This window comes from Glycine soja, chromosome 17 (assembly GCF_004193775.1).
Source record: "Glycine soja cultivar W05 chromosome 17, ASM419377v2, whole genome shotgun sequence".
In the NCBI taxonomy this organism is placed as follows: Eukaryota; Viridiplantae; Streptophyta; class Magnoliopsida; order Fabales; family Fabaceae; genus Glycine; species Glycine soja.
In genome coordinates, this window is record NC_041018.1 from 12241665 (window position 1) to 12254397 (window position 12733).

The following is a 12733-nucleotide window of genomic DNA, read 5'->3' on the forward strand; positions in this document are numbered from 1 at the left end:
TGATAATTAAGTATTGATAATAGATTTAAATGTTTTTAGGATATCATAATAGATTTAAGATCAATCAATATATTTATTTTAAATTCTAACTATATCTAAAAATATATAATTAAAAATAGATAATAGATATTTGGTACTGAGTTGATAATTAACTCTCAAATTCTCACTTTTATCCCATAATCCACACAAGATAATATTAAAAGTGTTTTAAAGTATGCATTTCCGTACATGACAAAAAAATAATAAAAAATGTGTGCACCACGGGAGTTGATGGGAGGGCACCACTAAAAATAGCTCCACATAAATAAAGGTAAAAGCTACTTGAGTAAGCTTTTACAATTCTCTTTCTTATTTTTTTTAAATAAAAGTCATTTGTTTTAACTTTTAAGAATTTGTTTCAAAAGAGTTTTGACCTAGTTTTTATTCTTATAAAGAAAAAAAAGTAAATAAAAAGTTAGACTAAAGACTAAGGAGAAGTTTCAAGTATATTTTCAATTCTTGTTAATTTTGAATTTGATTATTGTATTTTAAAATCTTGATTTTACATTTTATTAATATCAAAAACATTAAAATACATCCTTATCGAATTATCTTCATGCATGCATTTTAATTTTGCTATCTGAATAATTAATTTATAAATATGGAGGCAGAAAACTAAAATTTTAGATGAAACATAAAATCATAAAAAATAAAAAAAAAATGTATTTTTTGGTAGAACATTAAGGGGGGTGTATTGGATTGGGATTTTGAGAGAATATTTTGACAAAAACAATCTTGAAGATTTTAAAAGATTATGTGGGATTGTATTGATTTTGTGGGATTTTAAAAGATTTTTTTTAAAAGACTTTTTACAATCAGGATTCTTAACCCAAGATTTTAATGGATTTCTAACACAGATTTTTAAGATTTCAAAGTACTTTATGGATTTTTAAGATTTTGAAAGATTAATACATTTTAAACAAAAAAATAACGGAAGTTACAAAAGTGAATGAAAAAGATGATAAATAAATTATAATGTTTGAATAAAGAAAATAAAAACGATAGAAATTTTAAACCTTTTAATAACAAAGTCATTATTGCCTAAAAAAATAATAACAAAGTGATTCTCACTTCATGTTCGCCTAATTATTAGCATTTCTCCACATATCTGAACCTATATTAGTCCTCCATATATTAGCATCTTCTCGTTCCTGCTCTTGTGTTTGAACAATGGGTTCATGATCATTGTCTTCGTAATTTGGTAACACTGAAGATGAAGATGAAGACTCGTCAGTAGGTTCCACTGGAAATTCATCAGAACGACATTCTTTGCGAAGAAAATTATGAAGTGTTGCACATGCCAACACAAGCTCTGCTTGTGTTTTAAATAGAAATGGAGGTGCTGACTTAAAAATTGTGAACCGCGATTTAAAAATACCAAATATCCTCTCAATCACATTCCTTAAGGATGCATGCCGAAGATTAAATAATTCCTTTTCATTTTCAGGGTCATTACCGTGACCTGCAAAATCTTGTAGATGATATCGTACACCTCGATATGGGGCTAAAAATTTGCGTCGATTAGGAAATCCACAATCCACCAGATAATACTTACCTTGGGGCACTTTAAGTCCATTCTTCCTTGCCAAAGCATCACTTAACACCTTGGAATCATGTGCTGAACCCTCCCACCCGCTAAGAACATACATGAATTCCAAATCAAAGTTACAAGCAGCTAATACATTTTGTGATATATTTCCATGACGATCACGATAACTGCTTACATCTCGTCCTTTTACTGATGCGGGAATATGTGTACCATCAATAGCTCCAATGCAATCCTAAAGTGTGTGTATCAATAATCATAAATATTATTATAATAATCACAATTATAATTATAATTTTGTTATAATTAGATAATGATCACATACCTTAAAATAAGGATAAAACCTTGTGCTTTCCCTTATTTTTGCAGGCACAGTTGAGCCTGGTCTAACCATTAAATCAGGTGCTAATAAGTTCAGAGCTTTCAAAATCTTGTGAAAATTTTCACTTGTAGCAAATTGTGATCGGCCAAATGTATTGCGGATTACACAATATCGAGTGTTCTGGCCGACAATCTGTAGGAATGATGCAAGCATTTTTTCAACACAAATAAATCTTGTATCCTCCAAAGGTGTTTTTTCTCTTATAATCGTGCACAACTTTCGAAATACATCAGGATACATCCTATATACTTGTCGAAAGATTGCAGGATCATCGTTTAATGCTTTGTGTATATAGTCATATCCCCGACTAGTAATTTGTCGTCGAGTTAATGGACGTTCAATATGTTCACCACGCATCATATTCAAAAACTGATTTAATATATCTATTAAAGCATAAATTGCCATCACATATGTGTATGTGGCTTCATAAAATTCTTCATTTGTTTCCTCGTCATCTATATCTTCATCATTTGTATCTTCATTATATATATCTCCATCCATATCTTCGTTCTTTATGTCATGGTCATGGTTATAAGTCAATATCAAAGTTAATATCAAAGTTAATACAAATTCATATATAAAATAAATATAACTAAAGTTTAACCACAACAATTTCACAAAATATATAACCTAAATACTTCAACCATAATAGTTCGACCAAAAAACAAACCAAATATTTCAACCAAAAAACAAACCAAATATTTCAACCAAAATACAACCATAATAGTTCGACCAAAAAACAAACCAAATACTTCAACCAAAATAGAGACCCAAAAGATATAGTTCAACAAACTCACGATGTTTAAAATAATATGTTAAAAATAGATGATCAAAATATTAATTATTCCCTAACTTAAAGTTTATCCAAGATGAGCGTTCTTCCGGTGACATCTTCAAGAAAAAATCATTTTTTGCTTTAGTATTTAACAATTCAGCTGTCTTGAAACGCGTTATGTCATCCAAATTTGGAATTTCTTTTATAACATCCCAAATAATACCCTCGAGCTCTCTATCTCTATCTCTATCCTTTTCTCTTTTCTCCATCATGTTGGATATTTTTTCAAAATTCACAGCAATAGTCCCAATGCCAACAGAAAGATTTTCCAGAACGTTGCCTTGATTGTTGATCCCAACAGCGCTTGAACTCCCTCCATACTCGGATCTCCTTCGCTTGTGACAGTTTTGTTTTTCTATGGGAACCTCTGAATCTAAAGGGGGGTGGGATGGTGGACTTGGTTGGTTTGGTGATGGAGGCTGATATGCTGGTTCATAGTTATTTGGTGTTATGAATGTATCACTATTAGGATCATATGAAAATTCTTCTATCCCAACAGTCTATTTTCTGGCTCAAAAGTTGTTGCATCAGTATCATCTGGATCGACTGATATAGAATTATTCCCGCTAGAAACTCCACCCCCAACAACGATCTTCAAATACTCATAATCAACCATACTTTTTCCTCGAAGTTTGCTGTGACTTGGGTGGGACTAAAAAAAAAATCATTGTTAATATACTACAAATATTATAATTTACTAAATTTATAACTATTAATATATTTAAAAGATTATGAACTTAGCTCACCTTTAAGTAATCTTTCCATACATCCTCATGAGCAGTGAAAGTTTTTCCAATTGGGTCCCATCCAAAGCCAGAGTTGTTGCGCATAAGGGTTGACATCATGTTATACTGGTTTCGAAACCACTTCATCCGACTCAAATAATGACTATAAGTTTTAGGGAATTTAGTTTTTGCATTGAGTTGAGGAAGTATTATTCGTTCTACATTTTGTTTGCTAAGTGACCCATTGGCATCACGCAATCCCCTATTCATAGCATCCACCAAGAGGTGCAACAACTCATTGGTATCCTCCATAGTCCAAGATACATAATTATCTTTGTCTCTACTCTTTCCTTTGTTATTTTCTTGTGAATCCCCCATTTGATCGCTAATATATATATAAGAAACTAGTTATTTGACAAAAATAGTTATTGTTTCCTAATTGTCAAAAATATAGTGACTATATCCTGAATAATATACAATTCAATAGAAAAACCAATAAAAAACTACCTAATAATAAAATAAGGGTCATGCTAACATGCGCACTTAGGGCACATGTTAATGATACTTCCAATAGTAACTATGTCTTAAAAACAACAATTTTTGACTTTTAAAAAAGTAAATTGCACAACTTTCAATACAAAATTTCTATACATAATACACTAACAAGTGTCTTAAGGGCACATGTTAGCATTTTTCATAAAAATAATACTCATATATCATAAAATCATTTAAAAAAAAACTATTAACAAAATAACAATAATAATAACACAATAACAATTAAAAAATTATTAACACAATAATAATAATAATAACACGCTGTCAAAAAAATAATAATAACACATTAATAATTAACATTTTAATAATAACACAAGAAAATAATAATAATAATAATGGACGTTGTAAAAAAACAAGTTGAAAAAACAGAAAAAAAAGAGTTTTTTATTTTGATTTGCATATACAGTACTAAAAAAAAAGCAATATGAAATCTTGATGCATATCAATTGCCATTCTTTTGATGCATATTCATTGCCTGGACGTTGAAAACAATATGAATACGAAATCTTGAAGCATATATAGCACCCTTTTCTTTTGATTTGCGTAATATACATATAGTATGAACAATATTGACTATCGATTGCCATTAAAAAAATAGGTAAAATTGATTGAAAAGTTGTAAGAGAATGAACCTGGTAGTGGTTTGTGTCTTGTTCGGCAGGAGAAGAAAAAGTCTTTGGAAGATTATGAAAAGTCTCAAGGGTTTGGGTGAGATTGTTGGAGGAGTATTTTATGTGTATTTCTAACTAAAAAGTCTCTCAAAATCCATTCCACAAAAGAATCCATCAAAATCTATTTACTTTTGAATACCAAAAGACATTTTAAAAGTGGTAAGAAATCTCAATTGAATACCAACAGATTTTGTTGCCCTGAAAAAAAAATCTTTATTGTCTTAATTGAATACCACAATATTTATTTATATTTTATAAAAGTCTTGATTGAATACCAGGAGACTTTTAACCCGCATTTATTTAAATAAATCAAAAGCAGAAAGAAAGAAAAATATCCTTGTCCAATAAAAAAAATGAATACTGGATTCCATGGGACCCAACGCTGATACCATGAAAAATTTACAATGAATTATTGTACGGATGTATCAGTGTGTTCTGTTCAGTATTTGTAGGTTTTGAGGAATCAGTGTCTCTGTCTCAGTGCTAGTGTGAGTGTGAGTCCGTGACACACTTATCCACCTACTTTCATTTGAGCCACTCTTCTCAGTCCAAAACAGTTTCTCGTTTTCTCATCTGAAAAATGAGGAGCATCTTTGTCCTTCTCCTTGTTCTGGGTACTCTCTTCTTTCTCTGTTTCGTTCTATGCTCTGTTTGGCCCCCACAAAGAAAAAAGAAGGCAGAAACAAACACATTAATATATCTTCTCGTCTGTAAAATTTTTAATGTTTTGTTGGTTGTTATTGGTTGCCGAAAGGAGGAGTTTTTTTTATTTTTTTGTGGTTGAAGAGTGTAGGATAAATAACTTGTTATGTTTTGTTCTGTGTTTCTTCAGGTTTGTTTAAGTATGCATTTGCTGAAGAAGGGTTTTGCTCTGCTCCTTCGGAATCGAAATCAAAGCCTCTTTATTGGAAAGTGGATAACCCCACTCTCTCACCTATCCACCTTCAAGGTTTGACAGCTATTTTTGTTGTACTATTTTTTTTCTTAATCTTAAATTATTATTATGTTATTGATTTAAATTGTTTAATGGAGCATGGAGAAAACAAAGACTGTTGGTGGTTACTGATTTCATTTCCCTTTTATTTTCTATTTTTTTTAATAAAAGGGAGTTTTGTGTTTGTGTCTTTTTAAGACAGGCTTGTGAGCTTGGTTAAAACTCAAGATGTTCACAAAGTTTTGAACACGTGATTTTTTTTCCTAAGATAAAGATGTGAACTTTAAAATTACTATGATATTATTTATTATTTTTGGTTGCTGAAAGAATTGGCTTAAATGGTGAAGTGTGACACCCTAATATATTATTTATTAATGAACTATATGTAAAGGTTGTTTAGATCTCATAGTTTCTGTTAGTGTCGAGTCTTCAACTATTTTCTTGAAAAGAACTATATAGTGAATTTGTGTTGAACTGAATTTACTATGTTTTTGTTTGCAGATTTGCCTGGATTCACACGCAGTGTTTATAAGAGTAATCATGCTTTGGTATCACCAGAAAGTCATGTATATGGCCCATTGCCTGATTGGTACTCTTGACATTCTTCATTTGTTTTGGTTTAAGATGTTTAAGCCTCTTCATTGCCCTCTTGTTGTGTAATAACTTAAAAATTGCTTTGACAGGATCGACACGTCAGGCGCATATTTAATTTCACCAGAAATGGGTTCACACTTTGTAATGTACCTAGCTAAGTTGAAAGGTTTGAATAGACATATTTCACTTAATCCACTATGTTTACTAAGTTGCCTGAATAAATTCTTATCAGATGAGATATAGTTGCTTCAGCATATGAGAATCAATTATTCTAGTCTTCTAGACTACATATAGTTGCCAACATACTAATGTTGTGATGTCATTTTCTGCTCATATACAATGATGCATCATTTGGATGCTGCTTCCTTCCTTGAATATCTTAAGCATATGGGGTATGTACAGGCCTCCTTAACATATATCAATATATTGTTGAAAAAAACAAAAGAAGTGTGGCATGAAAAATATTGAACACTCGGAAAGACATTGAAAAAGAAATTACTCTGTGAAGGTGAGTGCATATAAGAAAATTTGGTTTCATCCCTCACAAAGGATTCTTCTCTCTCCAAATTAGTGTTTCTCTGGTCCAATGCTTCATGTGTCACACTGGTTCAAGAACAACTTTCATGTACTTCAACTCTACAAAGCCCTGGAATGGCTTGTAAGTTGTAACTGCACCTTAACAAAATATCTTTTTTTTTTCATGATTCAGTGCCATTATGATGGTGCCCTGTTTGTTTCATTGTCCTGGAACCAACCTCCACACTAAAATACTGTTTGTCTTTTGTTTCAGCCTAAATTTTAATGTTTGGCAATATCTCATTATTTGCTTCTCTTTTTAGGGATCAAAGTGATATTGGGTTACAATTTCCATCATATCCTCCAAATCTACCTTTACACTTTCCGTTCATTCAGCCATAGGCATTTTGTTTATGACGCTTGATGTTTTATGTATGTATGGTGCAATTCACAGTTTGCCATGAAACTGAATTTTCTGGTACACTTATGAGATATGCTTTGCCTCTTTTCCAGAAAAATCAAAATCAGGACTACCCCTGCCTGGTGTGGAGAGGTTATTTCAGTTTCTGCATTGTACCCCTCCCCAATTTCTTTTCCATGACACTCCAAACCATTTAACATTGTTTCTGGCTCTAAATGCATTTTTGATGTATTTACAAGATTGTTATGTGTATTGTGTAGATTTATCTTTGTGCTCCAAGGTGCTGTCACCCTCACTAATGCTGCTGGTGTTAGCCAACTACTGAAGGTAATGAGTTTCCGATTATTATGTAAATGAAGTTGTATTGTCAGTATGATCACCAATTTTTAGTACTGTTAAAAATTGATATTTTATGTAAATCTCAGGTTTGGTTAATGTGTTTTTTAAACTACTATAAGCTCTATTTTTATTTTATTTTATTATTAAAGTATTAAAGGAAGAAAATATTAGTTGAAAGGAAAAATAATCTAGGGGAGAATAAAATACCCTCCTTAAAAGAAACAGTTGAAAATAACAGTGAGCCAAACTGGCTCTATGAAATAAGACTTCCAATCTCTTTTCATATCAGTAATAGCAATTCCCTTAAGAAAACCATGAGTAAAGCACATCAAAGGGAAGCTACAGACACTTCTCGTCCTATAAAAATATTAAGGGAAAAGAGAAACCCTTGAAAAGTTGGACATTCCTCTACTGCCAAATGCACTAGAGAGCTGCACATGCCACTCATTACTATAAACTTGCATCCTCGTAATTCCAGTTGTACCCTTTGAAACATATCGTGATAAACTTCTCCAAGGTGGAATGACACACCCAGTGTTCCCCTGTAGCCACTCAATGCAAACACAAGCAGAAGGCTGCTTTTGAACTATGTCTACCCATGAACCACATATCAGGAGAAAAAGCTTTCCACATATAATTTCCTCTTACCAGTATATAAGACTTGTGGGAGAAGTTCCATGTTAATTATGCTAGTTTCTGGAAATATATTATACATGATGTATTCTTATTACTTTTTTTAATAAATTTTGGTTACATTTCTGAGATTGAGCTCATTATTCATTGAAATGTTTTTATATTAAAAAAATAAAAAAATGACTGATATTGCTTCAAAAGTTTATTTTCATATACCATGCTGTTACTATTTTTTATTGCTAGAGAGCTTTATGCATTGAAAATTAAGATGATAGGAAATTTTATGATAAAAGGGAAAAGGGAAGGAATGTAGGCTCAAACTGATTGACAGATTATGATATTGCTTTCTTATTTCTCCTTTGGTGAGTCCTCTTATTTTCTGGTTATATGAAGTAATCATAGGAATATATATTTCCCTCTTGTGTGATACTTATAATTGACCTTAGTCTATTTGCACATAACAATTGCTGTGTCTTTCATTCATGTTTTGTCTGGCTACTAGCTTTTATGTGATTTTTCTTGAAAATTTAGATAATCACTATATTATCTATAAAGGATATAAAAAAATTGACACCAAGGTTTTAATTCCAGGTTGATTCTTATGCTTATTTTCCTCCAAATTTTGAACATTCAATTGAATGTGATACACCTGCTACTATTGTGGTATTTGAACGGAGGTTTGTACTATGTACTTCTCCCTCTTGCAATTTATATGTTTCATCCCCGTCACCTTGCCATTATGAGAATGCATGCAATCAATTATGATTGTTATATTGAAAATGGATTGATGAATCCATTTTATATTTCAAGATTCCCTGATAAGTAGTCACAACATAAGTTGGCATAGCTTTCAAGGATTGCATATCATATTTTAATTGTGTATATTCAGATAGTGAGCAGTTGAGTACTCTAATGACTTTGAGTATGAAAAATGTCTATAATCTATTAGATATTCTCCGCTACCAAATCATATCCCAGAGCCATTGGTTGGTTCAACTGATAAGCAGCCACTCCTTGAGACTCCAGGCGAGGTAAGTTGTTGACTCCAACATACTGAAAATCATTTTTTTTCTTCATTTTTTTGCTTTAAATTCAGTGATTATATTTTCCAATTTAAGATGATAGTTCATAAAAGAACATTTATGCCACTGTTACAACTTACAACTATTAATGTCATTGCCTGGAGCAACTCTTACACGCTTTGGGTTCATGTCACTTCTCTTCATCAATCTGAGAGTATGTTTATTACTCTGAACATGCAAGCATCCTTTTCTGGGTGTATTACGCCCATGGATTCAGATAACTTTCTGACGGTCCATGTTTAACAACTAATACAAGTCACTATGATTTTGGTCTGTACGTAATACAATTGTGATATATTACAAACTCCCCATTTGTTGAGGTTATCCTCGACAATCAAGTCTCTCTGCTCTCTCTTGCTCTATCTATCTTAGGTTTTTGATCTGTTATTCACTGTATCCTAAGTTTTTGGACGGTTTTTATTTCTCTCTATATGCATTATCAGATTTTTGAACTGAGGAAGCTAATTCCAACATCTTTGGCATATGACTTCAATATCCACGTAAGCTCAAATCTCTCGTGTACCTATTCCTTTGGCTGTCTGTTATTCATTGCATATGTCCAATTTTCATGACTGTGGTTTGGTTTCTGGTAAATTTTGGTTAAATGTTACTGATGTACCCATGACTGCAGATAATGGATTTTCAACCTGGAGAATTTCTTAATGTGAAGGTAATTTGTTTCTCTACCCTTACAATACCTGATGCGAATGTTATATATGTATGACTTCAGCTGCATTAAGAATGTGGGTCTTTACAATGGGGATTTGATGATAAATCACCTCTCTTTTGTTGGACAAATCAATGGTTCGTAGCTAAATAAATGATGGTCAAGAACCAAATGAATGACTATCCTTGGCCAGATTCTAGTGACATTTAGTTTGTGGTCAAAGCTCATTCTTGAAGCCCAATATAAGGGAGGCTTGAATGATGTTTTGTATCATCCCCATTTTATTCAATCTCTTCCCTTGTGTAGCTTTTCTTTATATTTTCTAGAGGGAAATTGTAAGGTGATTTTACTCCTATGGATACAGATAGTGATAGTTGTTGTCTCCTAACAAGTTTGAGAGTGATTGTAATTACTATATTCTTTCTAGTGTGATCCTTGTTTCTCTTACTTGTGGATGTAGCCTATGGCGGGAGAACCATATAATCCTTGGTGTTCATTTTATCTTCATTTTTCTCATTTCAACTTTTGTTGCATGTCAAATTATGATCCAAAATTTCCAAACATCTTTTTACTTTGATAACTTTTCATTGAATGACATATAACTGGTATAAATCATAATAATGTACTGTAATAGTCTAGTCATGAAAATAAGCAATCATCCTTTGGGCTGGGTAATAATTGGGTATGCTTAATGTATACTTCTGATTTGGCCAATTATCTCAAGTTCCCATTTTCAAACATCAAATTAATATTTTGGTTTTTTCATGTGATTTCATGATTGAAACTTGTATAAAACAATGTTTTTTTTATCACTTTCGGGACTAATTAATGTGATGTTATGCTATCTTCAAAACATATCCTCAGTACATAAAAGGATACACAGCTTTATTAGAATTGCATTTCCATCTTTTTGAAATCAGCAGGGGCATTTTCTTCTTAATGTTAGGATCTTTGGTACATCTTTCCTTAGTTATTCATATACAAGTCTAGGAGAGAGTTTGTCTTCCAATTTCGAAGGACTTTTAAATTTTTATTAAATTTGTGGCTTTTGCAGGAGGTCCATTATAACCAGCATGGTTTGCTGCTACTGGAAGGGCAAGGCATTTATCGTTTGGGTGATAGTTGGTAAGAGTTTAGACCTAGCCTGTCAAAAAAATTGGTCTGAATGTCGCATGGAGTTCTATATAGTGGCATTTTTGTTTCCATTAAATGGTCACTGCTGCATTGAAAGAGGAGTTTCACTTGGTCTATGTGGTATATATACAAAATCTATTACTTTGGGCTATGCCTATCGCTTGAGCTTTTGGTTTTGCGTCGAATTTGGGGTCTTGGCCCTAGGTTGGCTACTAATGGTGAGCTATTTGAACTTAACTGGTCAGGTATAAACGATTGTGCATCTTGGTCGAGAGTAGGGTTGTGCATGACCTGTCTCATGCCTCTAATCCGGCCTGATCTGAAGTTAATTTTTATGTATTCAGGTTTTAGAAATTAGACTCAAATGTATTTTGAGGACAAGTTTGAGTTATGTTTTGGGTCATCTCAATCCAATTTGGTTATCATTGAAACAATTGGTTATGAATAAACTTTTAATTTATTTAATAGATATGTTCTACTTTATTTTATGTGGTGTCTGCTAGATTTTGGGTTGGATTTTAGGCTGTGTTCTTCAGTTTTGGATGGAATATACTATTGTTTATGGTTTTCCAAGATTGTTTTGTTACAGGATATAGTTTATTCTTATCACTGAAAACTGGCACTTTACATCCGTGATTTGTTTTTTCATTTTCTTTTTCCTTGTGAATAGGTACCCAGTTCAGGCTGGTGATGTCATTTGGATGGCACCATTCGTCCCACAATGGTAAATCATACGTATTATATATAGCCACATTAATGATTTATAGTTACATTACATGTAACTTGAGAAATGGTAATAACATATTCTTTGGCACATTCTTTTTAACATATTCTCTAATTAGTTCTAATTTATTGAAAATATCGTTTTTGTGGATCCCACTTCATATTTAATTCTCTCTTGATTTAATAATTTTTAATAAATTTTAATCAATTAGAGGATGTGTACTTAAAAGAGTGTGTTAGAAAATTTATTGCTAGCTCTTCTTAGTTCTTATGTAACTTTCATCTCATTTACATGTTCAATAATAATACATGTGCTGTCACTCATCAGGTATGCTGCCCTGGGAAAAACAAGAACACGTTATCTTATATACAAAGACGCGAACAGAAGCCCACTGTAACCAACGTTGATGGACTTCAGATGAATGATATGGATGATAGTGACCCCCTTCTAATGATGTAATGATTTAAATAAAGTGCTAAATACATTTAGATGGTTGTATTGGACTAAGATTTTAAAAGATTATTTTTGTTTAAAAAAATCTTTTGGATTTTAAAAGATTTTGTAATAATTGTAACGACTTCTAGAGTGCGTTTGGATGAGAGAATTTAAAATTTTGAGAAATTTTAAATTTTAAGAATTTTAAATACTTCAATTGAAATTTTTTATTTTTAAAATTTTGTATTTTGATAAAAAAAATTAAAATTGTGAGGGTGAAAGAAAATGAATGCAAAGAGAAGAGAAAATATGGTTGGTGTGTTTCTAAAGAAAAGAATATTGATATGGCATGGGGAGTTGTAGGGGAATCGAGACACAACAGCGTACATCACCATATCTGATCATAGCTTTTAGTCAACGGTGTAAGGCCCGTGTCGGCAAGTACCTCCATCGCGTGATAGGCAACGACAACTGCTCCCCTGACTGACAGATGTAGTTCTA

General features: G+C 32.0%; 3 protein-coding genes across 3 annotated transcripts; 1 reads left to right on the top strand and 2 right to left on the bottom strand.

Moving 5' to 3' along the window:
• Positions 1-1004: 1004 nt before the first annotated feature.
• On the bottom strand, positions 1005-1688 carry LOC114393182. Its single transcript, XM_028354447.1, has one exon. The coding sequence runs from the start codon at positions 1686-1688 to the stop codon at positions 1122-1124; it is 567 nt and encodes a 188-aa protein (XP_028210248.1). The 3' UTR covers positions 1005-1121.
• Positions 1689-3289: 1601 nt separating this feature from the next.
• Positions 3290-3954, bottom strand: LOC114393579 (uncharacterized protein At2g29880-like). Its single transcript, XM_028354932.1, has 2 exons — positions 3549-3954; positions 3290-3454 (listed from the first exon to the last, which is right to left on the bottom strand). The coding sequence occupies exons 1-2, from the start codon at positions 3903-3905 to the stop codon at positions 3290-3292; spliced, it is 522 nt and encodes a 173-aa protein (XP_028210733.1). The 5' UTR covers positions 3906-3954.
• Positions 3955-5199: 1245 nt separating this feature from the next.
• LOC114394161 ((S)-ureidoglycine aminohydrolase-like) lies at positions 5200-12434 on the top strand. The gene is made up of 13 exons (XM_028355780.1): positions 5200-5367; positions 5586-5702; positions 6189-6276; positions 6371-6447; positions 7311-7350; positions 7479-7545; positions 8782-8867; positions 9140-9221; positions 9716-9772; positions 9904-9942; positions 10994-11064; positions 11744-11797; positions 12125-12434. The coding sequence occupies exons 1-13, from the start codon at positions 5334-5336 to the stop codon at positions 12192-12194; spliced, it is 882 nt and encodes a 293-aa protein (XP_028211581.1). The 5' UTR covers positions 5200-5333; the 3' UTR covers positions 12195-12434.
• The last annotated feature ends 299 nt before the right edge of the window (positions 12435-12733 follow it).